Raw genomic sequence first — 25818 nt, forward strand, 5'->3', positions numbered from 1 at the left:
TTGTTTTTTCTAGGATTCATAGTAGGAAATACATGTTTTGTCTTCTGGGAGGACACTTTAAAGTACACCTGTTGTAGTTCTTTCAGACCTTTTTCTGTTCTATATTCTGTCCATACCTTTTTGTGCTAAAGAAGAGCTTCTACAGTGCTGAGAAATCCTTCCTTAAGGCATTGCATTGACCAGGAAGGAGTTTCACAAATGGGAAAGCAGGGAAGAAAGAAGCCAAAGACTATCAGGAATGAGAAGAAGAATAAGACAAAGCTGAGAGGAATGACAAAACACAAGGCTAGGATCCTTTTGGCAGAAGAATGTAAAAATAATATAGTAAGGAGAAGTTGACAGTACTGCCTTTGGCAGTATTTTAAACAGAACTTTGGAATGTGTTTCCTTTATTACCATTTTTCTGGAGTTTTTTTCTTATGTATGAAAAATGTGACTTTACTAAATTTGTAGTATTTACAACTTTACACTGTTAAAAGATTTCTTCTTATAAGAATTTCACTTACCTTTAACTTCTGACAAATGGTGCTGGACTTACAGGTAAAGAATCTCTGGAAAAAGCTAAAAACTTTCAGTTATATGAATTAAAACAAAGCAAAGCACATTTCTAAAAATGTGCCTGGGGAGTTTTTAATCCTTCATTATCTGCTATGAATAGCATGTAAGAAAAAAAATTACAGATGTGTTCTTGCCAGTTTTAATATAATATTTAGGAACAATTTTGCTTTCATAGACTTGGAGAATCTTTGAGGATGGCATATTAGCTCTGAGAACAGCAGAGTTCAGAGTTTTGTCTTTTTTTTTTTTCTTTAAAGTCAGAGGAAATACATTATGATCATCTTTAATAACACCCTTTCCCCAACCTTGGGATTAAATTTTCTGTGTTTTTTTTTCTTTGGAGCTAATTTGTATCTGTCTATCTACAGTGTATATATAAGTGTATACACATATATGCAGGAGAATGAAACATGAAAATGAGGTAAATATGTATGTGTCTGTATTCTTTACCAAGAATAAATGCTTTTAAGTTCCAGTAGTATGGAGAGTAAGAAGTTCCTCATGGCTACTTAATAGTCAGGAAAGATTGTTAAGATTGTTCAACCTCAGGACCTGCTATGATGGCTGGTCATTTTAGTAAAAGGAGTTGGTTGTTTGGGTTTCTCCTGCTTTTAAAAAGGTTTTGGTGGTGTGCATTAAAGAAAGTGCAGCCAGGCCGTACAGTGGGACGGCAGGGACTGAGCCATTCCGCCGCTTCACCGCCCGCGCATCCCATCTCACAGGACAATACTGACCTAAACTGACCAAAGAGGTATTCCATACCACAGCACGTCATGCCCAGGGGGGGAACTGGGAGGTACCCGGAAGGAGAGGGGGTCGGCCGGGTCGGACTGGTGGTTCGGCGCGTGGTATTGTACTCCTTTCCTTTGCTATTTTCTCTTATCATTGTTGTCGTTGGTGGTAGCAGTGGTGATTCGTATTGTACACTAGTTGCTAGACTGTTCTTATCTCAGCCCGTGGGAGTTGCATTCCTTCGATTCTCCTCCCCACCCCTCTGGGAGCGGGGAAAGGGGGCGGCAGCCCCTGGGGAAGGGGGGGGGCGGACTAACGTGGGCCTCGATTGCTTCCAGCCTGGCACCACTCACTGGGAGTAAGTGAACAAGCTGTTTGGTTGGGTTAAACCACGAGAATCTGTAAAACAGAATCAGTTATTTTTCTGAGAGTCAAAGAGTTCTAAGTGTTCCTTATAGACCAAGTGGATTTAAAGTGAAGCAGTATGAACTCAAAGTGTATTTACTATACAGCTACGTTTTTATGTAATTTTTTTTGGGTTTAAGGCTTTTACATTGTTTGTAGATGATGGATGGTTTTTTTTGTTTGTTTGTTTTTTTTAAAAGGGGAATTGACATGGGTTGTAGGAGAAAAATCTAACCAGTAGTCTGAGGACTAAAATTTATTGTTCTCTTCTTTATGGCTGCAGTTAGGCCACTGTTGCTAGGTCAAATTTTTTTAAAAAGGTGTAACACTCTCAGAAAGGCTTTATTCACTTGATGAATCTGATGCTTTTAACTAAAGTATACTTGTTTTTCTTTCAAGTTCAGCTGTAATAGAACAAAGTGGGAGGAATGTGCTAAGAACTACACTAACCCATGTAAAAATCATAGCCATTAAGTACAGTAGTAATAAAAAGAAAGAATTACAACTTTTAACACCTTGATTTTTCTGTGTAGCTTCTGAGCAGTTATCTTACCTGTAAGAGCAAAATCTCATCCTATTCCTCAAATATTGACAGTTTGGAAATGAATTGAACAATGCATATGTGCAGTGAAATGTGCATATGAAGTGAATATGTACAGTGTACCACTTAGTTTGACATACGTCATTTGCAGTTCTTATGTAATTATCACCTCTGTGATTGAAAAAGAAACCAAACTGAATCCAAAGGAACTTATCATGTTAACAGCTAATATAAATGCAGTCTGAAACCCCGAGTATGGTTATAAAATTTGTTCCTGTACCTAGTTTTAAATTTGAACATGTGCAGTCTGTGACAACATATGTAAAAGTTAATGTGTTTTGCTTTTTTTTTTTCATATACATGCTTAGATGTTCATTTTATAATTGTTTCAAGAACATATAGTAATTTTCTTTCTCAGCAAATATAACATTAACTTATATCTTCTTGGTTTCTTTGTATGCTTGAGAGACCTTCATTAAACTTGAAGTTTAATGAATCTGAGACTTTTTGGACTTACAAAAACTGAACTGTAATGTTTTAGAAAAATGAGATAAGAAAAAAGTTAACAGATGATTTCCTACAATTTCTACAGGTGTCTTTGTTATTTAGGTATTCAGAATTCCTGGCAATTTTAACTGTTTTTTATTTATACGATAAATTTGGATTGTCAGAAAGCAAAGGAGAACCTAATGGTAATATTTTGGTGGTAGGCTTTTGCATAAATAGTGGGAGAGGCTCTGTAATCCGTTCAGTCTATGGGTTATTGAATCCTGTGTTCTCACTGTTCAGGTCAAGGTACAGTGAGAAGGTATATGAACTGCCTAAGTCTTTAGAAGAATTTAGTTTGCTTAAAGTAGAAATGGCAGAATATGTATTATATAGAGTGTATAGATTAATGTATTTTTTAAGGTAATTATTATTTTTTCTAAGTTGCTTTTTGAAATGGAAATTGTCTCGTGTAAGGCAGTCTGTTGTTAATGTATCACTTTAAGGTCAGATCTATACACCTCACACATTTGTGAAAATTATATGTTACTTTGAAGTGTCATTTTTATTTTAAACCTGTATTTTTCGTCACTGAAGCCTTGCAGGAAACTTACAAGGTATAAAGCCAGTTGATGATGAAGCATAGCAGTGATTTTAAACTGTTTGAAGCTAGAAACTGGCGAAAAAGTACAAGATTAATGTTTAAAGAACTTTTGGAACTAAGCATGAAAAAAAACCTAACAAAACAAAAATCAGTTTATTATTCAGATAAAATGTGTGTTGCTTTTTTGCTTTTTAAACCTATATAAATATTTAATTCTTCTTTGCAATTCCAGGGCAGCTGAAATCCTCTACTCCTTGGCTTTGGTACAGTACAGTAAATATGAGAAAATGAGTGTATCTCCTTCAGTGGATAACTATAAATTGCTGACAGAAGCTAGGAGGAACCTTGGACTCTTTCAGCATCATGATGCTATAACAGGAACATCTAAAGATTGGGTAGTTGTGGATTATGGCACTAGGTAATTTATTATGCATATGTAAAATTGAATCTTCCCTTTCTTTTATAAAAATAGAAGTATTTATTCCAGAGATGCAATTTTGCTATAGCTAGCAACATGCTCAGTACTGCAAGTGTAGTGCTGCTGCACAAAAGAAATTGATGTGATTACCTGTGTTCTTTGATTATGAAATATTTTTAATCCACTGAATCAAAAATTTGATGTTCAAACAAAATTTCTGAGGTTTCAATGGAAGCTAGGTAGACACAATACCAAGAGTTCTTTAATAACAGGACTATTATGCAGTAGCTATTGTATATTAAAACATTTTATATCTGCTTTGGCTAAAGCAATGACGAGAAGACAAGCTAATTTATGTATATATTCCTTGGAAAATCCTACACTGATACCTAACTTTCTCCAATGTGGGAAATCTTTTTCATGTTGCTGATCTTCTGCTTAATTTGTCTGTTGTTCATTGCTGTTATATCTGGTGGGTAGTTGTTTTCTGAGCATTGACAGATTATTCTGCTAGCTACTTTGTGGAATGTCTTTGAAGAGCAACATACGTAAGTATGTATATATATGTCTGTGTACATAGATATATGCTATAATTATGTGTTCAGAAAATTGTTACATATTGGAAAGTTAAGTACTAGTAAATTTGACTCATTGGGGTAGATAATGGCAGATGGTTGATGGTAGAGCATATCTGTTAAGTTATTTAGATACCTCTAGAATACTCTTTCTTGAGTTAAACTACTGTATTCATTACAAGTATTTTTAAATTCCATGGATTTTTTTTAATATGGCATACGTATAACCAAGGTATAAACATGTGCGATGCACTTGGTTATGAGAGAGTAAAATAAAGGCTCTATCATTTTACAAATAAAATGACACAGCTCTGTATTTAAGAATTTGTAAACCTTGTGTTGGTTGAAGCAGTGTAAGTAATGATAAATTTAAATTTTTATGTTTCTGATTCTTATTCTAATCTTGCTTAAAGGCAGTCCTTGTGCAGTGTTCCAGGCTTTTTTTCCGCTTGGAACTATAGGTGCTGGAAATCAAACATATAAACTACAAACTTTCATATGATAAGCATTTTGAAAAAGTACTTCGTATTTGAGAATATTCATTTTTTAGTGTAAAAGTGTGGTGGAGATGCACCTCATTTTTGGTATGCAAGGTAGGAATATAATGAAATTCAGAATATTTCTGTATTCTGCAATCTGATTACCCACTGCAACTAGCTGTGCTTTATTTCATGCTATAATGACTTAAAATATTTTTCTGTAATTCATACTTTTGAGTTCACTAATCTTTTTTAATTTTGATGTTACCACATTGAATAAAAACAACCAAAAACTAACTAAGACTTTAAAATATTAACAGGCTTTTCCATTCAATAATGAACTTGAAGAAAGTGATAACTGACTCTGCTCATATTCTTATCCTAAAGGATAAAAGTGCTTATAATTATGACACATCAACCCCGTTCCTGAAGATGGTGAGCTATCTTTCTTGATTTCCTCCAAACATGAAATGTGAACTATGTCTTTTCAATGCAGTTTTGAGTGGCCAAGGAAAAGTTAGAATAAAATTTGCTGCTAATACCTGCTCAGAAGTCTGCTACTAATGATTTTCATACTAATTGAAGATATTGAAGGAAACTTCAGCAGTTAATACTGAAAAACCCCCAGGCATCTAAATTAAATGGGCTTATTTTGTTCCACTTCGTGAAACACATACTAAACCCAGGTGTTCAAATTTTCTTGTTGGCATAGATTTGTTGGTGACTTCTGTGGCATGCATATGATAAGTGAATATTTAACAGCATCCTGTAATTTGACGTTACTTATTGCTTCCAAATGTAGGATGAGGAAAATTTCCATCCTGAACATAAGCCTGTGATGAATTTGCAACACGAGGTCTAGACAAGACCTTGTGCTGTTTCATCTTGCTGAAATCATTTGAAGGAGAAATGTACCTATGATAGTTGGCAACACATGCTTGCGTAACACTTTGAGACCCATTTTACAGTGAAGAGCACCTTGAAGAAACACACTTGCTAATATTGTTTCTTTTCAAAATTGTTAGTTTTTTCACAATAGCTCTCAGTTGAGATAGCTGAGTAGTCTTGGGAATCCTACTGAACTCCATACACCTGGAATAGAGAGAAAATGAGATACTTTAATTTCTTTGTGCATAAACATGGAAGTATCAAGGCAGTTTTTTTTAATATGATTATTTCAGACTGCTAACGTAACTTACATGACATTTATTCTGCTGGCTTAAATGTGCCAGATATGTTAAACCTTGAATTACTCTTACAGTCATGTATATAAAAAAAAAAAAGTAATGTATATTAAAAAAACAGGCAAAAAACCCACAAACAAAACCCGCACTCCCGCCCCTTCCCCCCCCCAAGAAAAAAAAACAACTCAGAACAACACAAGCCCTTTTCACCACCCCGTTTTTCAGAGGTTTTATGTCCTTGATCCTGATGTACACATATGTGCTGCATAAATGTGCCTGTGGGTGTGTGCTATATGGGTGTGCCACAAGTATGTAATTTTTATCCTGGCTGGATAAAAATGAATGTGCTAACAAAATGAATATGCACCTTCCTAAAGTAAGAATATTTTGAAGTTGTTCTAAATTATATAGGCGAATGTTGTGATGTTACAGTTTGCTGAACTTCCATTCTTCCTGTTCTTCATGAGATTAATACCACTGAATTGTATAAGTACCAGTTGCTGGTTAAACTGTATATTGTCTAGGAACATACTAAGTCAAACCCATTATTACCACTGTGAAAGCAGAAATAAAAAAGAAAATTCTTTTTTCAGTGATTTTTTTACTTACATGAAACAGGGAAACAAAGGGTGATTACAAAAGTAGATTATGATTTATCTATGTGATACACAGTGAATGCAACGTGTCATCAGTCTAATATTCCCACAGTACTTTGGTTATGACACAAAAGGTTTTTTATGTGTGATTTGTAGAATGCTAATAGGAGAACTTCAGGATGTTTACAAAAATTCTTTTTCAAACCATGAGCAAGTAGAAAGTTCAAAGACACTTGTTTCAAAATATTGTTGTGATATGTTTGCGGCTGATGGAAGCTGACATCAAGAGTTGCTTGGAGATGGGTATTTGGAATGTGTGCCCTCAGCAAGTTTGCCGATGGCACCAATCTGTGTGGTTCGGTTGATACGCTGGAGGGAAGGAATGCAATCCAGAGGGACATCAACATGCTTGTGAGGTGGGCTGATGCCAACCTCATGAAGTTTAACCATGCCAAGTGCAAGGTCCCACACCTGGGTCAGAGCAATCCCAGGCACAGCTACAGGCTGGGCAAAGAATTGATTAAGAGCAGCCCTGTGGAGAAGGACTTGCAGGTGCTGGTCAATGGGAAAATGAACATGAGCCAGCAGTGTGTGCTTGCAGCCCAGAAAGCCAACCGTATCCTGGGCTGCATCAAAAGGAGTGTGACCAGCAGGTCGAAGGAGGTGATCCTGCCCCCCGACTCTGGTCTTGTGAGACCTCACTTGGAGTACTGTGTGCAGTTCTGGTGTCCTCAACATAAAAAGGACATGGAACTGTTGGAACAAGTCCAGAGGAGGGCCACGAGGATGATCAGGGGACTGGAGCACCTCCCGTATGAAGACAGGCTGAAAAAGTTGGGACTGTTCAGCCTGGAGAAGAGAAGGCTGCGTGGAGACCTCATAGCAGCCTTCCAGTATCTGAAGAAGGCCTGTAAGGGGAAACAGGGGAAGTTTAGATTGGATGTAAGGAGGAAATTCTTTCCTGTTAGGGTGGTGAGGCACTGGAATAGGTTGCCCAGGGAGGTTGTGAATGCTCTATCCCTGGCAGTGTTCCAGACCAGGTTGGACGAGGCCTTGGGTGACATGGTTTAGTGTGAGGTGTCCCTGCTCATGGCAGGGGGTTGGAACTTAATGATCTTAAGGTCCTTTCCAACCCTAACTATTCTATGAGTCTATGATTTTGAGAAAGACAAATGCAGAACATTCAAGATTGAAAATGGCTGTTGTCTTAGGCGGTGTAGAAGAAAAGAAAACGTGATCAGAAGAGTAGAGCAAGACTGTAGCAGCATTCCAGTACATAGTAGGTAAAACCAGGAGAATATTTCCCTTCTTGAAGCCAGAAAAAAAGGAAGGTGGAAATGAGACTTGATGGAAAGGTTCCAGAATGACACTGCTTGCGTTACACACAAAAGCATCATGTTTTTCTGAGCTGACAAGGGAATACTTTGTACATCATGTATAAGTTTTACAGGCTCTACATTAGTAAACAAACAAAAACTAGATTGTTTGGGAGACAGTATACTCAAAAATAGAATAAACTTAGAGATCCCTGCATGATCCGACGAATAAGATGAGATCCAACCTATAAAAGTAAAGCTATCTAACCATCGCACCATCTCTTATCTCTTTGTGTGCAGAAAAACACCCCACTTTAATGTAAGTGGCAATATGTGGATTGAGAAACATGTTTTTAAGCATGTTTTTGAGTATTCTGAGGAACTGGGAGCTTTATACTTCAGTGCAAAGTCTATGGTTGTCACCATTATATGAACCAATAAGAATATAACAGTACATCAACAGCTTGGCTGTTCTCTTATATAAAGACTAATGCAGTAGTGACAGCAATAGTGTGTCACTACCTTTTCTCACTTGAAGTGAGCACTGCATTGTACTGTATTTAAGAAAAGAGAAAGGTAAGAAACTACTGAAATGTAAGAATTCACCAGTATCATGAAACAATTCTTCAAGTAGTTAGTATCCCATAAAAATCATACACACATGATAAATCATGGTTTTGGAAAATTTTCTTATACCATATAAGGTAACTACAAGATCTGACAAAAAACTGAACTCTAAATCCTTGTAATGAATATATGGGAGTCTAGAGTTTCAAAGAGTAACTTTATAGCAAGGGAAAGCTAATAAAAATATGATAAGTATTTACAAAATTTGAAGGAAGATAGCAATTATCATGTATGCAAAATTAAAACATGGGGATGATGATTTGATACAGGTGTCAAGAGACATTAATAAAAGCAGATCTTTCTCAATGATTTGGTCAAATTAGGTCTATTATTTTGTCAGTCTGAAGTACATTATAAACTTTTGTGGTCGTCCTATGTTAAGTGCTAAAATGGGTCTTAATTTATGGTATGGTTTACGGTCAGGCTATCATAGTTTTATACATCATAAAGGTGATATAATAGTCAAAGCTCATATATGTTTAAATGTATTCAAAATCAAATTCAAAGATGTTCTCTTGTAGGATGATGTTCAGTCTGGCCAAGATTCTTTGCCACAGAAGACAGTTATAAAGCTGACATCGGAACCAAGGTAAATTATATTTTACGAAGTGTCTGAGATTCTTTTAATGATGTGTGTGATTTTACTACCTAGTAGGTTTTTTATGTCACTTATTTTTTTTATGTCAATTTTTTTAACTTTTTTTTACTTACCTGTAATACTCAGAATATAGGTAAATTTAAAAATGAAAAATAAAGTTAAAAAGGTAGTTTGGCATATTATGCTAATACTATTATGTCTAGTAGAAATAGGACATAGCACTTTACAGAAGTTTCTCACCACTAGTTAAGCTGCAGCAAGTAAAACGGGCTGCTTACTGTGTGCTTTTAAAGCATTGTAATGCTTAATAAATTAGGCTTGAGAGCAGCAGTAGAAAATTCTAACTAAAATAATCACACGTAGCTCATTACTGTGAGCAAAGCCTTAGTTTTTATAAAGCCCAAAAATTGCAATATATAAATTCTGGATCTTCTTTAAAATTAAGGTAGCAGATAAACCAGGACTCTGTTTTCTGAACTCGAACTTTCTATTACATTAAGAGCTCTTACTTCTTTCTTTATATAGTTCTTGAGTATTCAGTTTAAACTGACATCCTACCATGACCATTCAGTGTCCAACCTGAAATAACTTTATTCATTAAAAGTCAACTAATCCGAATAAAGTGAATAAGATGTATGGATATGAGAGCTGCTGTGTGTGTAAATTAAGTAATATGGGTTGTTTTGCTTACAGACCAGAAGACTTAAGATTCATTTAAAAAGTGAATGCTATTTTTGCTGACGCTAGTATTTAATTTCTCTAGTTCTAGCTTGTGCCAAGCTAATAAAACTTACTTGCCTAATTCATGAAGGTGTTGGACTATTTAGCACAGTTACCTTCTACTGTTAAAAAATTATAAATAGATTCTTTGGAAAAATATGCAAAGCTTAATCCTTGTCAGCTTTTGGGGAAAGCTGTCTTCAATCCTCTAAATTTAAATGAATATAATACATTGTGTATGTTTAGTATTAATAAAGCTTTTCTCTAGAGCAGTTATGCAGACCTGCATACTATTTCTTTATTAATTTATTTATTTATTTATTTTAATAGGAGTTTGTTTTCTCTTATTGGAGTTCTAGATTAATAAATTATGTTAAAAGTTGTTCAAAATGATAAAAAACTCAGGTGACTTGCTATGTATTTAAATAATGTCTTTCAGGTTTTTCAAAATACCCCTTCAGATTTCTCCACTGGGAGAAGATTGTGTATAAATATTTGGCTGAAGGCTAGTTTTAAAGTAGACCTTCCTTGCCATTTGAGAATGGCTTTAACTTTTTTGCTTTCCTTGCCTAGGTTAGCTGTTGAAATTTTGCCATGTGCTTTCCATCCCCTGATATGACTTTTGTTTGCATCCACTGTTCCTCTTATCTCTTTGCCTAGAATGCTAAGTTTCTTCATTTTTGGTGTTCATGCACTTCAGGCATTTGCTTGGGTTTCTCTTTCCTCTAAGTCAAATACAAAGTGCATACACATGTTAAGCATTTTTATTTTAAAATTATTCTAGCAGCCTTTTGCTGCTATTCTCTAAACTAAGATGATAACATTGATAGATAATTGCTAATTTTAACTTGCCTGGTACTGTAAAGATTTATGAGAGATAGACTAAATAGCAAAAAGCAAAAAATGTGTGAGGGAGAAGGGGAAGAGAAATATTACAAGGGAATATTGATATTGCTGCCTGAAAATATGGTGGTTTTATTTTTTGTAATGACTTCCTGTTTGTAAACACTTCCAAAATGATGCTTAAATGCAGAGTAATTTATGTTCCCTGTGTTAAAAATTTCATTTCAGTATCTGTCTGTTGAATTATTTTCTCTGATAAAAATGAGCTTAGTGTTTCTAGGCTTCTGAGTTTCTCTCTTCCTGTAGTCTGAGTATCTCCACTAACACTACCATTGTGAAAAGTGGTATGTAAGCTGAGTCAGTAACTTTTGCTTAAATCTAGTATGTGAATGTTATAACTGTGCATCTGAATTTTTTAGCAGCCAGTAAAGATATGAAATGTTAATTTCAGTAGAATATTAAACTTGATATATTTTTCATCAAGGATTACTGTGCTTAAAGTTCAAAGTTTTAAGCTCTAACACAGAAACTGATTTTTCATTTCAAATTTTAACGTATCAATACCGTGAAAATACTCAATCTTTCCAGAACTTTATTATTTGGTTATCCTCTATTCATAATTATCTTTCTTGTTCATGTCTGTAGCATGAAATCTTTAGGTTTCTTTCTGTTAATGTATTCTAATGTATCATTATGTGATATAGAAATTAAGTTAATGTAACTGGCAAGGTGTTACTTTAATTGGCTGAATATTTAGCCTTTTATAGTTTTGCATTTCCATGTCGTGATTTTGAAAGGAAAAAAAAACAAAACACAACAAAACAAACAGCTATATTGCTAATTGATTATTCTTACAAAAGTTTAGTTCATATCACCTATAATTTTAGAGCAGGGCTACTCATAAGATAATGCCTTTTTTAGTATTGTCAATCAATTTTCTTATTATTTCTTATTTCACTGAGTTGATACTATCAGTTTCAAATCTGACCTGCTTTTTAGCAGGAAAGTAGTTGGTAGTATGCTTTTTCCTCTCTCATCCAACCTTTGTTTCTGATGTTTTTTTAGTTAAGTGTTCTCTTCACTGTTTGTGAATATCGTACTCAGTGTGAAAACTGTCTGAAACTAACAGCTTGTACAGGAAAACTAGTACAACTTCATTACATGGGGGGAAAAAAGAAAAGAAGGAAAAAATCTTTCAGCAGTCATTGTTCTACTGTGAAGTAGCTGTATTATGTAGATAAGAAGTATCTTTCAAACTGCTCCTAAGTAGGTGTCACTCTTAATATACTTGATACTGTTTCCCACCCCCACTTATGCATCTCTTCTCTGTAGGGCTCTGATAATATCTTTTAGTAATCTGTAGTTTAAAAAAAAAAAAAGAAAAAGAAAAAAGTGTTAATTCCAGGGAAATAGAAATGTAGAGTATTTAGTGTCTTACACTGACTTTGAATAACTAAGTAAGTGGTCTTACAAATCAGGCTTTGGAGTGTTAAAGTTATGGTGTCGTAAATTACATACAACCCTTTAACTGATGATAAATTTGCATGCTTTTTTTAAAAAAATGCTGCTTCCATCTGAAAACCAAAGCTTTCACAAGATAATATCCAAATAGGTAGGGAACTACTTTTGTTGTCTTCTGAAATTAACAGTTATTAAAGTGTGTATTGGAGACAAAGCCTGTGAGTTTGCTGTTAAATTGGATGCTGCATCATACTTCTGTTACAGACGTGTCCTTTGATACGATCATTGCTTCTTGGGAATAATCAGCCAGAGGTCATACTTCCCAAACAGCAAAAGATTTGCACCCACTGGACTTAGGGGAGAGAGGCACGGTGAAGAGGGAAGGGTGTGGGTTTGAACCTCTTGCTGTCCAGGTTAAGCTGCTGGCTATTGATAAAGGGTATGTTGACAGTATGAGGGGCGAGATTTCCTAGCTATTTCTGTCTACAGTGTTTCTGGAAACAGAATTGCAGGGGAATGTGATACATGACCAAACAGCTGAATTGGCTGTCTGTACCAAATTGGATTTTGTAGTAGTATTTTTTAGCATAACATGGTGAACTTAGGACCAAATGAGTTCTAAGAGTATCAGTCAGGCTTCCTCCCCACCCCCCCTTTTTTTTTTATTTCTGAACCTGGCAGGGCAGTTTCAGTACTGCGCTCCGTTGCTCAGGCTTTACAAGGCTGATGTGAGGCATAACATCTGAACTGAAGATACTGTGATATTGAAAGATTTTTAAGTATCGTTGATTTAGGGTTTTATTTAATGCTAAACCAACAATACTTATAATTTACCCACAGATTATTTTTGTCAGCTAATCATACAGGAATAGCATAATACCCTGCTTACCGGGCTAGTTTACTAGCTTAGCAGACACATTTTTCAGTAGTTGAAATACTCAGATTACCTGGGGGATTAATTCTGAGTAGGATACACTGTAATCAATGATTTCTTCAAAGATCTGTCAAAGCATTAAGCAGTTTAGGGACATCCACCTTTCCAGATAGAGGGTACAAAATTATCTGTGCTGTTATCCTTATTTCAGTAGCTCTGAGCGGGTTTTGGCATAAGGTTGTGATTAACAGAGTTGTGGCATAAGATATGTTCACCCTGTTAGGTCCAAAATTTGTAATCTTTTTTTGAGAAATGAAATTATGATTTAAGATTTTGCATGTTGGTTGGTTACCTTCTCAAAAATTCTCTTGGCAGGTATACCCACTGCTTTCGCAACACAGCACTATAGATATTAAAGGTATATTATTAAGTTTAATGTGCAATAAAGAATAGTGAGCAAAGGTGAAAATTCTTGGCAGAGCAGTGTATGTCATTGTATTTGGTTGGAAGTTGACAGCCAGGGTAACTTGCCTAAGAAAGAAACTTTGCTGGTATGATATGCCAAAAGGGAAAGCTAATATGATGTGAAGCAAAAGAATAAAGCTTCACATCAAAGGAATCATGCCTTTCTGATCTTAGAAAGTGGCTGGATTTGGGGTATTGTTTTAAGATTCCCATTTGGCAACTTCAAAATTGGTGGTGGGTATTTTGCTGGTTTTGTTTTTTTTTTTTTACCTGTGTTGGTACAATCAATGTAAACAATTGATCTCTCCTTTGGTTAGAAGGGGAGGATGCTCTGAAAGCATTTGACATTTTTTTAATACACATTTTAATTACCTTTGGGTTTCTTGATTTCTGCGGCATATGCATTTCTAGTTATATACTGAAACAGTTTTTAAAACAGGCAGTTGAAACAAGGGTAAAATGTCACTGAGGTGAAAAATGCTTAAAGAAAACAAGAAGGAACAGAGTAATATTTAGAATGAGACCAAAAATACTTATTGCACTTATTAACTTATAGTTAATAAGCACACTTTTTCCGCTGTAGAGGAAAGAAAACCAAACCTGAAACAACAAAAGCAAAGCAAAACAAATGGCAGAAAACCCCACAACCAAACAAAACCAAACCAAGTTTTAGTTTTTTATTGGATGAAATATTCACGACCTTGTTTTATTTTTGTCAGTGAAACTGCTGTATCAGTAACTTTACGGGATATGGACAGGATGAATGGTTGTTTAGAGCTGCACTTTTAGTTTCCAGTACCCTGGATGCTTAGACTGAATACAGCCAAATTTTTATTATTTTTTTTTATTACTTTGAAGTGTTAATTTTAGTGTTCTGTTGCCTGATCAGTTTACTAGAATTCAGGTGATCTGTGAGTGCCATGAGCATGTTCTGTTTGTAGTCAACTCAAGGTCATTTTGACTAAATTGGGTATTTAGAAAGCTGTTGCAAAGACAATGAAATGCTTGGCTGACACACAGTAACTCAGTCCTCTGAATCCTGAAACATCAGTTAATGTAAGCTTGAAATAAATATTTCAGTAACAATTATTCTAGAAAAAGTGGTTACTTGAAAATTACGAAAACCAAAGGAAGAAGGGCATGGTTGTTCTGCTTGACAGTGTCTAATGGGAGAGGAAGTGAGGGGTGTGGCACATTGACCTCTTAATTCCTACTCTTTCTGTAAGGTCACTGCAGTTTTTCAGAGATTTCCGTTTTTACCATGTAAGTTTCCTGCTTCCTGTGTTAATCACACTGCATGCAGGCTTATCTCCGGTACTGGTGTTTTACATTTCACTACAAGTTTTTCTGGGAACTTTAGAAACAAACCAGTAAGTAAGCTAAGAGCGGAATGCCTGTTTTGACATAAGAAATAGCTGTTTAAAACTGAACTGTTGTACATTTTTTGATGAGTTAGAAATTATTCATTATTAATAAGAAAAAAGCAGCTTTGATTTGCAGTTCATAGCACTCCGAAGCTTTCTGTGGAATTAATCTTTATTTTTCAAAACTCAGTTTTGACTGCCATGCTTCTGAATTCAAGTTGTCCTAAAAGTTGTTAAATTTCAAACTTTTAATAATTAATTTTTCAGTGCATAAAAAATCATATAAACCAAACTTTTCAGGTTTTTTTTGTTGATAAACCAATGACAGCCTGTTCTAAATATTTTTGGTTACTGACTGTTTTGCATTTGCAGTTGCAAAATTAATCCAGTAAATAAGTTAATACTGTTTGTAGTATTTGTAGAAACTTTGCAGCTTCTCAAAACTGTACAAATTTAGGATTTCCATTTCGGCACACAGAATATCAAGTTTTCGTTGGGTTTTGCAGTACCAGCACAATCACAATCAGATTGTGAAGTTGCAAGAGATTTCTGGGTTCCTCTGAAAACACTGTTTGTGATGAAAATGCAGAAAGAATAGATTAACTAAGCATACTTTGGAGGAGGGTTTGTTGAAAAAAAAAAAGAAAAACAAAAATGAAACAAGCAAAGAAACAAAACAAAGAAACAAAAAAGGAAACACCAACCAAGCAAACAAACAAAAAATGACCCTAAAAAATCATCATCATGAAGGAGTATGCTAGTAAAAAATTAAATACAGCTGAAAGATCTTCATTATATGCATGTACTTGTTGAAGTGGTTTTGGAAGTAGAAGATACACATTTTCAGTATATATTTGTATATTATTTCTTTTCTTCCAGGCACTCGCCCCTTCAGCTTCCTGGATTAGCTTTGAGGCAATTCTGTAGTTAGTCCAAGGCTCTCAAGGCAAAGACTGAAGTGGTACGGCATACATAAAGTCTTTCTGCTCTTCTGAACCAGATTTTTTTTCCCTTCTAAATGCAGATTTATAAAGCCTGCACTACAAGAGGAACAAGGAAAGGATTTTAGTGAAGGTACTTCCTGATCCTGAAAAGTCAGGGGGCTTCAAGCCCATCTTGGACTTCAGAACACCTCACAACTTTGTGGTAAAAGAAAAATTTAAAATAGTGCCTTTGGACTTAATCCTTTTATCCTTAATTGGAGACTAGTATGTGCTCCAGGTTAGGGTATGTGTGCCACTACAATCCATCCAAATCATAGGAAGTATGTGTATTTGGCATATGTAGTAGGTACATAACATACAAAAGTCTTGTCTTAGGTTAATGTTGCTTTTTTGTGTTTTTAGAATTTACAGTTCTTGCTGTGCTTTGTCTGTGTTTATCATGAATGCCATTTTCTTGAGGGTGTTCCCATGGTTTGTTCTTGAGAAAGCTACGCAAAGATCCTGTTCCCTGTGAGAGCAGAGGAATAGAATATGTGTCTGTCATCTGCCTAATTCTCTGCCTTTTGCATGAGCAATGAATATGATAAAGATATATTGGTACAGTTATAGGAAGTGATTTAATTGGAATGCATGTGTCCGAGTTCTCTCACCTTCACTAATGAATCTAAAGTTTGCTTTGGGTTTGTCATTAGGAATGGCATTCCTGGAGTGATTCAGAATTCTGAAATGTCAAGCTAAGATAATGGAACCTTTTTTAAACACAGTATTTGTTTTTAATTATTTGTATGTTAACCAGAACTGTTAGCTATAACTGCTTTTAGAAAGAATATGTAATTTTTAAAATACAGCTCTATTTCTAAACTACACATTTAATTTCTTCAAATGCTGTTATAGTCATATCATTATTCTGTTTGGTTAGTTCAAACTACTGAATTATTGTGAATTTATTTATTAACAGTACCTCTTCTTTCTTATTTCATGATGTCACAAGTTTGACTTTATAGTGAAAAGCTGATCTCTGAATAATAGATTTTATTCATACCTTTGTTTTTATATTTATGAAAGCAGCACAAATACATATTGTGTGTTGAGTTTTCAAGTTGAGATTAGACTCATACTAATTCTTCTGCAGGATTCTTCTTTCATAACCTGGAAAAAATGTTTTGTTTAGGAAGAGGCAAAAATTTTAAGATTTTTTATATATTTTTCATATTCATATTTTTCATATAATATTCAAGATTAATATTATATAATATTATATTAAATAGTTTCATAAGAGTTGCTGATTAGATATAAACTGGGTTTTTTTGTGTGTTTGTTATATCTGTGACAACATTTTACAAGAAGCTCAGTAAATAAATTTACAAGAAGCTAAGCAGGATGTGATGCAGAGGATGATATTAGCATTGTTTATCTTATAAGCCAAAAAATCTCTGTATACTTTATCTGGTCAACGGAAACTTCATCTTGTCAACTCTGTCAGCTGAAAGCGTGCTGGAAAAGTATCAGGAGATACTTTTGGCGAGAGCTTATTTTTGGTTTATTTTTACTATACAGAGAACAGTTTTCTTAACTTAAACTGCCCCGGATTTACATCCGGCAATATGGCTGAGACTGAGCTTTTTAATCACAAGGTTTGCCTCACAAAGAACTTCTCTGTTTAATTGAATGTTTAGGATTGTATACTTATGAACACTAATGGTTTCGGCATCTACTGTATCTCAGAGGATGTGAATGTTCAAGCTGTAGCAATTGTTGAAACTAAGCCTTGTAATAGAACTAGGTGTGTTGATGCAGTTTAAACCACACATAATGTGCAGCTTATATTAAAAAAAACTCCCCACTAACCCAAACAGGAATATTGAAGTAGGTCCCCTTTCTTTCAAAGTGGAAAGCAAAAAACATTCTTGGCATCATGTTTTAATTCCACAACTTCATTTAATTTCTGGTCAGTTTGTTGTAAATGCATTACTCCCTTCACTCAGTTAATAGACTTGCTGGTTGCCTAACTATGACTTAAATGCTCATTGATAAATATTGAATGTGCCATATTATTCAACTTGTCCTTAGATATCCATCTGAGCAATTTGGAGGTTTCTTGTGCAAAGTGAGGCCAAAAGCAAGCAAGAAATCTGTACTGCGGATACAATCACAAGTAGAATTTTATTTGTATCAGTCATGCTAACAGAGTAGAATGTAAATAGATTATAAAATTTGAAGTCATACTAGGAACAAACATTCTGTATAGGATTAGAATTTAAAACTGTCTTAGTAAACTGGAGCAAATATTTCATAGTCAAAGAATTAAATGAAGCAGGCAAGTGGAAGTCCTACATACCACATGGAAAAACAGAAGCAGCAGAAAAAGACTAGGCGTTACAGAAAATAAGATTAAGACAGTTACTCGTACGGTATCAGAGGCAATTTTGCTTTTGGATGGTTTAAATAGAATACAGCTGAAATAGTGTGCTGAAGAGTTGCGAAGTCTTCGCCAAAGCAATGATAGTTAGCAGGATTTTTTGAGTTTTAGAAAAAAATCTGCTGTCAAGGAGAGTGTCATGATCATGAGCTTACATATTTATTTGGCTTTTGATTAGTCGTATTTCTAAAGGAGTATTAAGAACTTAACTTGAGATACTGGAAAATATCTGATTTTTTAACAATCAGTGAAGTAGCATGATTTCATGAGAAATAGATGATTTCAAATCCCTTTCTTTTTAAAGAAAAAAAGGTCGATTAAAGGACACTTGAAGTTGTATATGCGCATTTATATGGCATTTATTTTCAGAACAGTTATTTTGTAGACTCTTTCCATCTTCAGTAATTCATAGCAGAAATGCATACAAACTTGACCAGCTATGGAAAAAAGTGGATGAGGGGATCTGTACTTAAAATGTCACTTGAATCTTAACTTTTGAGTAAGGGAGCCGTCACTTCCAATGTGAGAGCATAAGAGCTTTGAGCAGAACTAAACAACTTGATGTTTTTTTGCCTAGTGTTTTGAGTGCTATTTAGCAGGTTTTCTTAAGAAAAAGCAATTCTTATGGTTAGTTTTTGTTCGAAAATTCCCATGGTCTTCTATAGCAAGGAGAATCCTTCCTAAGTAACATAAATTTTTTGTCATGCAGTTATTTTTAGTTTTGTTCTGTATTAAAAAAATGAGGAAAATAAGTGTCTATTACGTTTTCTTGGGCTTCAATGCAAGAATCACAGAACTCTTCAAGGGAGGTTGCGTATATTTGCAATGTACAAGTAAGTATTTGTTTTAAGTAGGTAGTCTTAATTCTCTGTTCGATTTATCAGTATCCCCATGAACCACCCTTGGCCTATGTAATGTCATTTCATGGAATACTGTAGGATTTTGGCTTTCTTGGGCTTTTCTTTTGTTTGTTTGTTGGGTGGGGTCTTTTTGATAAGTTCCCAACATACAGCAGAAGTCCCATATTTTTGGTGTTTTGTTTTGGGTTTTTTTTTTTTAAGATACCTTTGGCAGCTACAAAAAGCTTGTTTTACACTAATACTAATCCCCATTTTGTTTCGATCTCATATGCATCAGTGTTTACTAATTAAGCAATGTTACTAGCTACTGACTCTTATCACATCTTTTGAAGTAATTTATTTTCACATATTTTTAAATATATGAAAATTCAGTTCTTGTTTTGTCCTGCCCCTCCCGCCCTCCATGTGATTTTGGAGAGTTTTTGTTGTTTCATCATCACAGTGAGATGACTTTGATAGAGAAATTAAGTTTTGTTAAGAATTCTAATGGACTAAAATTTTAGTCCTTCAAAGTCCATAAACTTCCAAGATCTCAGAAGACCTTTCTAGTTGAGTTCTGGTTTCCAACTCAGCAGTCCTTCTGGTGATTTTTTTACATATGTAGAATTATTTCCATTCTTTTTCTTTAAGGACTCAAGCATTTTTATTCTAAGTCTGTTCATGATTTTATACTCTATTTCACTTCCTCCCACCCCTTTCACATTTCAGGAGAACCTTCATGCTTCTGTTTTTTCTTTTTTATTCTTCAGTGGAAGCCTGCTGATATAGTATAACATTTGGCTTCATGGTTTGTATGGTTTCTCGGTTTTGGCTGTACTTGTAGCAGTTTTGCTTTTTTCACCACTTCACTGTTGTTGTTTTTTTTAGGTTAGACTGTTATATCAGAGGGGAAAAAAATAACCAGTGTCAAAGGTGCTGTTCATGTAGCTTTGTGTAGAAATTCTGATGAATTACAATGGAGTCTATGTCTACTATGTCTACTCTAGTCTATGAAGGTTTGTCAGTTTCTAATAAAATTGATCAGTCTGAGCTGGAGTGCCTTCAGAAATGGGTTCTTAAAGCAAACTTGAACAAAGATCCTCTACTGGGCAATTAAAGCTGCTGTCCGAAGGTGTCGTGAGTGTGTTTTGAAGAAGTGGTTTTCTGAATAATCCTTTGTCAGTGATTATCCTCTGACATTTACTGCTTCTGGTTTCTCACATCATTTGAATGGATTGCTTTTGAAGGCAGCATTGAATGAGCTTTAGAAGAAAATGGTAATTGTGCTGCAGGTGTTACCAGTGAATGCGTGTATGCATCAATATGTATGTATGGCCATATATGTGTGCATGTCAGCAAAACAAGAACAGTGGTCTGAAATACTGTAACTTTCCAGTTTAAGGAACAAAATTTGCAACAAGAAAGAAAGTATTTACAGTGAGAATGGGGGAGGGGAGCTTTTTTTCAGATCTAGCTGAAAATGCTTCACAGAAAGCTAAATCTTAACTACAGGACAGACTAGTTAAAATATTCTTTGATGCTTGGAGGTTCGTCTTTAATAGAACGGTTTATTAATAGCATATGTAGGTTATATAGGGAAAATTATCATGCTTGTATGAATAAAAGATACTTCTTTGAGGTTTCAAAGACCCAGAAAATTATGGGGTAAAAAAATTCAAGGTATATGTGAGAGTGTCTGAAAAACTGGTGTCAGGATTTGCTTTTCTGAAATGCAAATATTTGCACATCAGAGATACAAGAGCTCAAATCTGCACGTGTTTCTCATTTCTTTGTGGGGCTGAGAGCAGTTTACTCCTGCTCCCAATGCACAGGTGGAATATGTGGTCTCTGTGAGTAAATTGCATGTGGTGTATCTGTAGTTATATTATTTTCTTTTGTTTCAATACAGTTTATATTAAAACAGTTTCAGAATTCTTTGATCTCTTTAATGAATGACAGAAATGGTAGCTGAGACTTGGCCATAATAGGTTTTCTAAAGTAAAATACTTCAGGTAACTATTCATCTGAATTTTACCAGTAAGGATGAAAACTCCTTCCCATTTATTTAGACAAAAGATGTGAGCTTTTGTAGTTTTCTTGGTGCTGTTGCCAAAGACCAGTGATCTGAATAATGAAAGAAAATTTGATTACTGCTTCTGAAAGACGACAGTGTTCATGGTTTTGCCTTAAAATCCGCAATAGAAAAGCTTTAAGTACTGTCAAGTTGCTTCTCTGTGTAATGTAACCACAATACATTAAGCAGTTGTACTCTGCATTTGTGGATATCATTCACTGTAATGATACAGCCTAAGTGAAGTGTAGCTTTTGTGTTTCATACAGAATTTAAAATATAGTATTTAAGGGTGGTAGTTGAATAGTACTTCAGAAGTTATGTGATTTAATTACATTAGTCAGTGCTTTTGTATAGGCACCAGCATTATATCTTGAGTATAAATACATCAGTCCTGCTGCATTAAAATTTGAAAGCAAAATACTGCAACTTGTGCAAAATTCCTGCAGATTTCCTGCTAAAAATCTGCCCTGTCGTTTCTAGGTTCATCTGACTGCATTATTACTTTACATACCTATAATGCACTTAAAATACCTTGACTTGAGAAGTACAAAACATACGTACCTGAATACCATAACAGCTTTGTTTTATTGACTATTAAAAAAAAAAAAAAGTCTGGTGAAATATAGTGGTGATGCGGCAGTTGCTAAGGTCTTTTGTCATGGGTAAATTTGTCATGTGACGAAAGTTATGAATTATGCTTATATCAATGGGAAGGTGAACAAAGTTTCTGGAAATATTTGCACAGTTATATTTGTTTGGCAGATAATTTAAATTTAAGGAGGATATATAACATTACTGGAAACAGATTGTACGTGTTAGCCAGCATTTTAGTTGGCGGCATAAGAATTGAGGAATTCCGCTGTAGTGAAACAATAAATTAAAGATTTTTATAATGTTCTGTTCATGAATGAGAATGATGATCTATTTTCAGCTTTGGTGTTGGATCATCTTGTAGATCTGTATTGTTTCTGGCACGATTCTTAAACAGTATATGAGGAGTTCTTAGAGTATTTCACTGATTTGTTTATATTTTGTCTTCCTACTTTTTAAGGGGTCTGGAGTGGGACCAATGTTGGTTTAGTTTGGTTTTGATTTCATAACTGCTGTAAGAAAATACATTAATAATTAAGTTAAAATTTTATCCACAAAGAAGGTCTTTTCAATTAAGCAGAAGTGTAAAATGACCTACCCAAGTCCAGGGGAGGCTGTTACAGAGTTTTGCACATGTTCTTTAATATGCCGAAAGCTGACCAAGAATATGGTCTACTGTTGTGTTGTCTAGTAATCTAGGAGTCTTCAACATGAAGCAAAAAAGAGAGCATCCCAAAGTGATTTTTGTTGTGCTAGGAGGAAACTGAGCACAGTTAGATGTGCAGATAAGCAAAGAAAATAGTTGTTATGCACGTAAGTCATGATTTAGCAGTACTTTAGCTCAGGAATTTTCCTCTAAGGTGTTAAAATGAACATAATTTTTATAGGTAGCGCATCCTATGCATGCAGGTAATCCAAAGGATCTTGATAGAAAAAGCTAATACAGCCTCTGTTTTTAGTTTAACTAATGAGAAGTTGGAATTGACCTTTCCTACTGCTTGTGAGGTAATAGGGTAGCAGTGAATTATAAAATTGAAGATGAACAGCCTCAGTTTGATGCAGAGAAAAAGGGAGCTAGTGAAAATGTAAGGGGAAAACCATAGCCTGGTTAGTATTCATAAGGATTCTGAGTGTCCATAGAGTGAAACTGCATATGTTGAAATTATTGTTGCAAAAAAATCAAAGGATGGGATGGAAAGAGATTAGATGCCATTTTTCAGCAGTATGGAGAAAAAGAAAATTTTTTCCTTAGTTTTCTATATTGCCTCCATAGGTTAGTGGTGGATTAACTTAGCCTCTGGCTTACACTAAAATTGTGTAGAAGTCCTCTCTTTTACAGTAAGGAGGAGTTAAATTTGTACTTTCTTATTAACAAAGCAGTTTGCTGCTGCCTGTCAGCCCTGAAATGTTGTGGTTTCATTATTTCCAAAGTATCATAGTAGCAGTTTTGTCCACTGCCTGCCACTTTATGTACCAAGGAGACCTCACTCTCCTCTGGCATGTGTGTAGAGAATGGCTACCCTCAGTCAGTTCAGAGCTGTGTTGGAAAAGAGAAAAGATTAAAGGGCTTAGCTAGGCAAGTAACGTGTTATCAGGACCTTAGTTGTACTGTAATGCTAGGCTAGCAAATGGAGCATCGAGCATTTTAAGTGCATGAGTAAGGAACCTGGAAGGCTAAGTCAGAATGTGAGATTATGGAAAGAGGTTCAACCTCGGGTGATGTGTACGTGAAAGACCTGAGTGACAGTATGAGTTTTCTAGTTTGGGTGGAAGGAGACGATTGTAAGTGAAGTGGTTTGGTCTGTGAAGGTGATAATTTAATTTAGAAGGTTAAGATGTGAGAGAAAAAGAAAGAAAACCACTGACAAGCCCCTGAGTAATCTGTGTAGAAAACAGAGCAGAGAATGAAGAGAATCTACTTAGAAAAAACTCCAAAGGTGTGATTTCATAAGGAAGAAATGGGTATCATGGAAACTGATGAAAGACAAGATTTCATGAAGGAGTAAACTCTTTTACAGTGTGAAGGGTCAAGGAAACTGAAGACAGAATACTAGTTCAGCTGTGTATCTAAAAATTTATTAGAAATTTTGGCAGGAACATTTTTCATTGTTAAGGACAATTCTTTTTAAAAGGTGAAATGGGTAGAGGCAACCGTGAGGGAGCAGGTGTAAATAGTGTATTCTTTGAGCTTGTCGATGAAGAGGGAAGAAGTACAATGATAGTGTTACATGGATGCATAAGGGACAAATGTTTTAATATAATTTTATTTTTCTGTACCTTATAATATAGAAACCTGCAATTAAAAACAAAAGAAAACAAAAGAAAAACCTAACAAAACCCGAAACAAATGCAACAACAAAAATGCCCAAACCCAAGTGAAACCTGTTGGCTAATAACTTTGCTCTATTTGATTTCAGGGCTGATTCTTTTGGTTAGTAACATGATCTGTGTTCCAAGGGAAGAACACATATTATATAAAAATTAGTTACTCTGTATGTACCTAATAAAAATATTTCAATGTACATGCAGAAACTTCCCATAGGGAATTTTGGTAAATCTATAATTTAAATGGTTTTGAATTTTCCCTTATAGCAGAGAAACTAATCCCTTTAAAGAATATGTATCATATATGTGCCATGGCCGAGGGGTTGGAACTAGGTGATCTTTTAAGGTGCATTCTAACCCAAATCGTTCTATGATTCTATGTATATAAAACAGGTATTGTCCATTACTTAAGTGTTTCTCTGTTACGTTAAAGGGAAGACAACTGTGGATAAAAGCTTAATAGTTCAGCCTGAAAAGTAAATTCAAAATGCCCTTAAATATCTTGACTGTGCTTGTATTTGTTAGTAGCAATTCTTTAGTAGTTAAAATGGGAAATACATGTATTTTTAGCATAAGTTATTTTCAAAATTGCTTGGAAAAATAATAGCATTAAGAAGATCTGTCAAGAATTGATGTTAAATATCCATTGTTTGCTGGTTATGTTTTGCATATTTATTTGTTGTGATATGTACTTGTTGTTCTAACCTTGTTTTGGTGCTCTATATGTAAAATTTATGTGAATAAATATTAAACCTGAGGGAGGAAATTTGCCAAAAGATAATTTGTCAAATATGTTTTTGCAGATACCTTTTGATATATAATACTATGGAACAAGAGCGATTTTCAGTGGTTTCAGTCAGTGTGAATTCACCCAGAGTTAAATTATTATCTCCTTTGGGAAAACCTGTTACTGTCCAGATTAGTGCTGTTTGGAATGGAGCAACTACAGTATCACATGAAGCATATCAGGTATGCTACTTTAAGTAAAAAGCACTAAAGTTGTTTTTTTTTTTTTTTGACAGACACTATAGTTTCACAACTGAAGAAAATGGAAAGCATATTTCAAATACTGGCAATTCTGTCTTCTGCAGATAATGCCATTCAACATAAACATACATACTTAGCATTAATGTTTCTTTTACGCATCACAGAAGTTTAATAACATTTAAAGGATCAGTTTTAGCTATATAAAGAGAAAATATTGGATGTGTGTGTTTTCCTCCTAATTTGGTAAAGCTTTTTCCTTCAGGTGGTAGTCTATACACACAGCTATACACAGTCTGTATGTGCTGAAGCACTCCAGCGGAAAGGTTTTCTAAGTTCAATGTCTTAAGCAGTTAGATCCGGGTTTTTTGGTGTTTGGTTTAGTGGCTTGGGGTTTGTTTGTTTGTGGGTTGGTTTTGGGGGTGGGTTTTTTTGTCATTTTGTCTTCCAGATGCAGGGACTGGATAGCAGTCTCCATTACTCCTCACGCTAGACAGACAGCTTTTCTTGGTTTTGGTTTTAAACAAAGTTTTTGAGAATTTTTGAATCCTGCATCATTATAGAACATTGTTCTCATTGATCACACATCAGAAACTGTACTTTAAATTCTTAGTGGTATGTAGTACTGTACTACTGTAATAGTACAGTATTACTTTTGGGCTTACATTCTCAAGTCTGATTGATTTTGACCTGGTAGCCAAGTTGTACTTGTTTCAGGATAATATTCCTGCAAAAGATAATTCAGTAAATGTCTCTCAGTTATCTTACAAAGGGATAGGAATTGTGGTTTAAACCT

At 34.8% G+C, this 25818-nt stretch overlaps 1 protein-coding gene across 3 annotated transcripts in view; it reads left to right on the forward strand.

Moving 5' to 3' along the window:
• Nucleotides 1-25818, forward strand: part of MAN2A1 (mannosidase alpha class 2A member 1) — a 112417-nt gene that overhangs the window by 41222 nt on the left and 45377 nt on the right. For all 3 annotated transcript variants that reach the window (XM_061378075.1, XM_061378074.1, XM_061378076.1), the window contains 4 exons: nt 3559-3744; nt 5119-5233; nt 9043-9110; nt 24842-25007. In XM_061378075.1, the coding sequence (XP_061234059.1) occupies nt 3559-3744; nt 5119-5233; nt 9043-9110; nt 24842-25007 (535 nt within the window). The remainder of the gene's footprint in view (nt 1-3558; nt 3745-5118; nt 5234-9042; nt 9111-24841; nt 25008-25818) is intronic.

This window comes from Neopsephotus bourkii, unplaced genomic scaffold (genome assembly GCF_033783945.1).
Source record: "Neopsephotus bourkii isolate Nb327-2 ecotype Australia unplaced genomic scaffold, CSIRO-AGI_Nbou_v1 NB_1764, whole genome shotgun sequence".
Lineage (NCBI taxonomy): Eukaryota > Metazoa > Chordata > Aves > Psittaciformes > Psittacidae > Neopsephotus > Neopsephotus bourkii.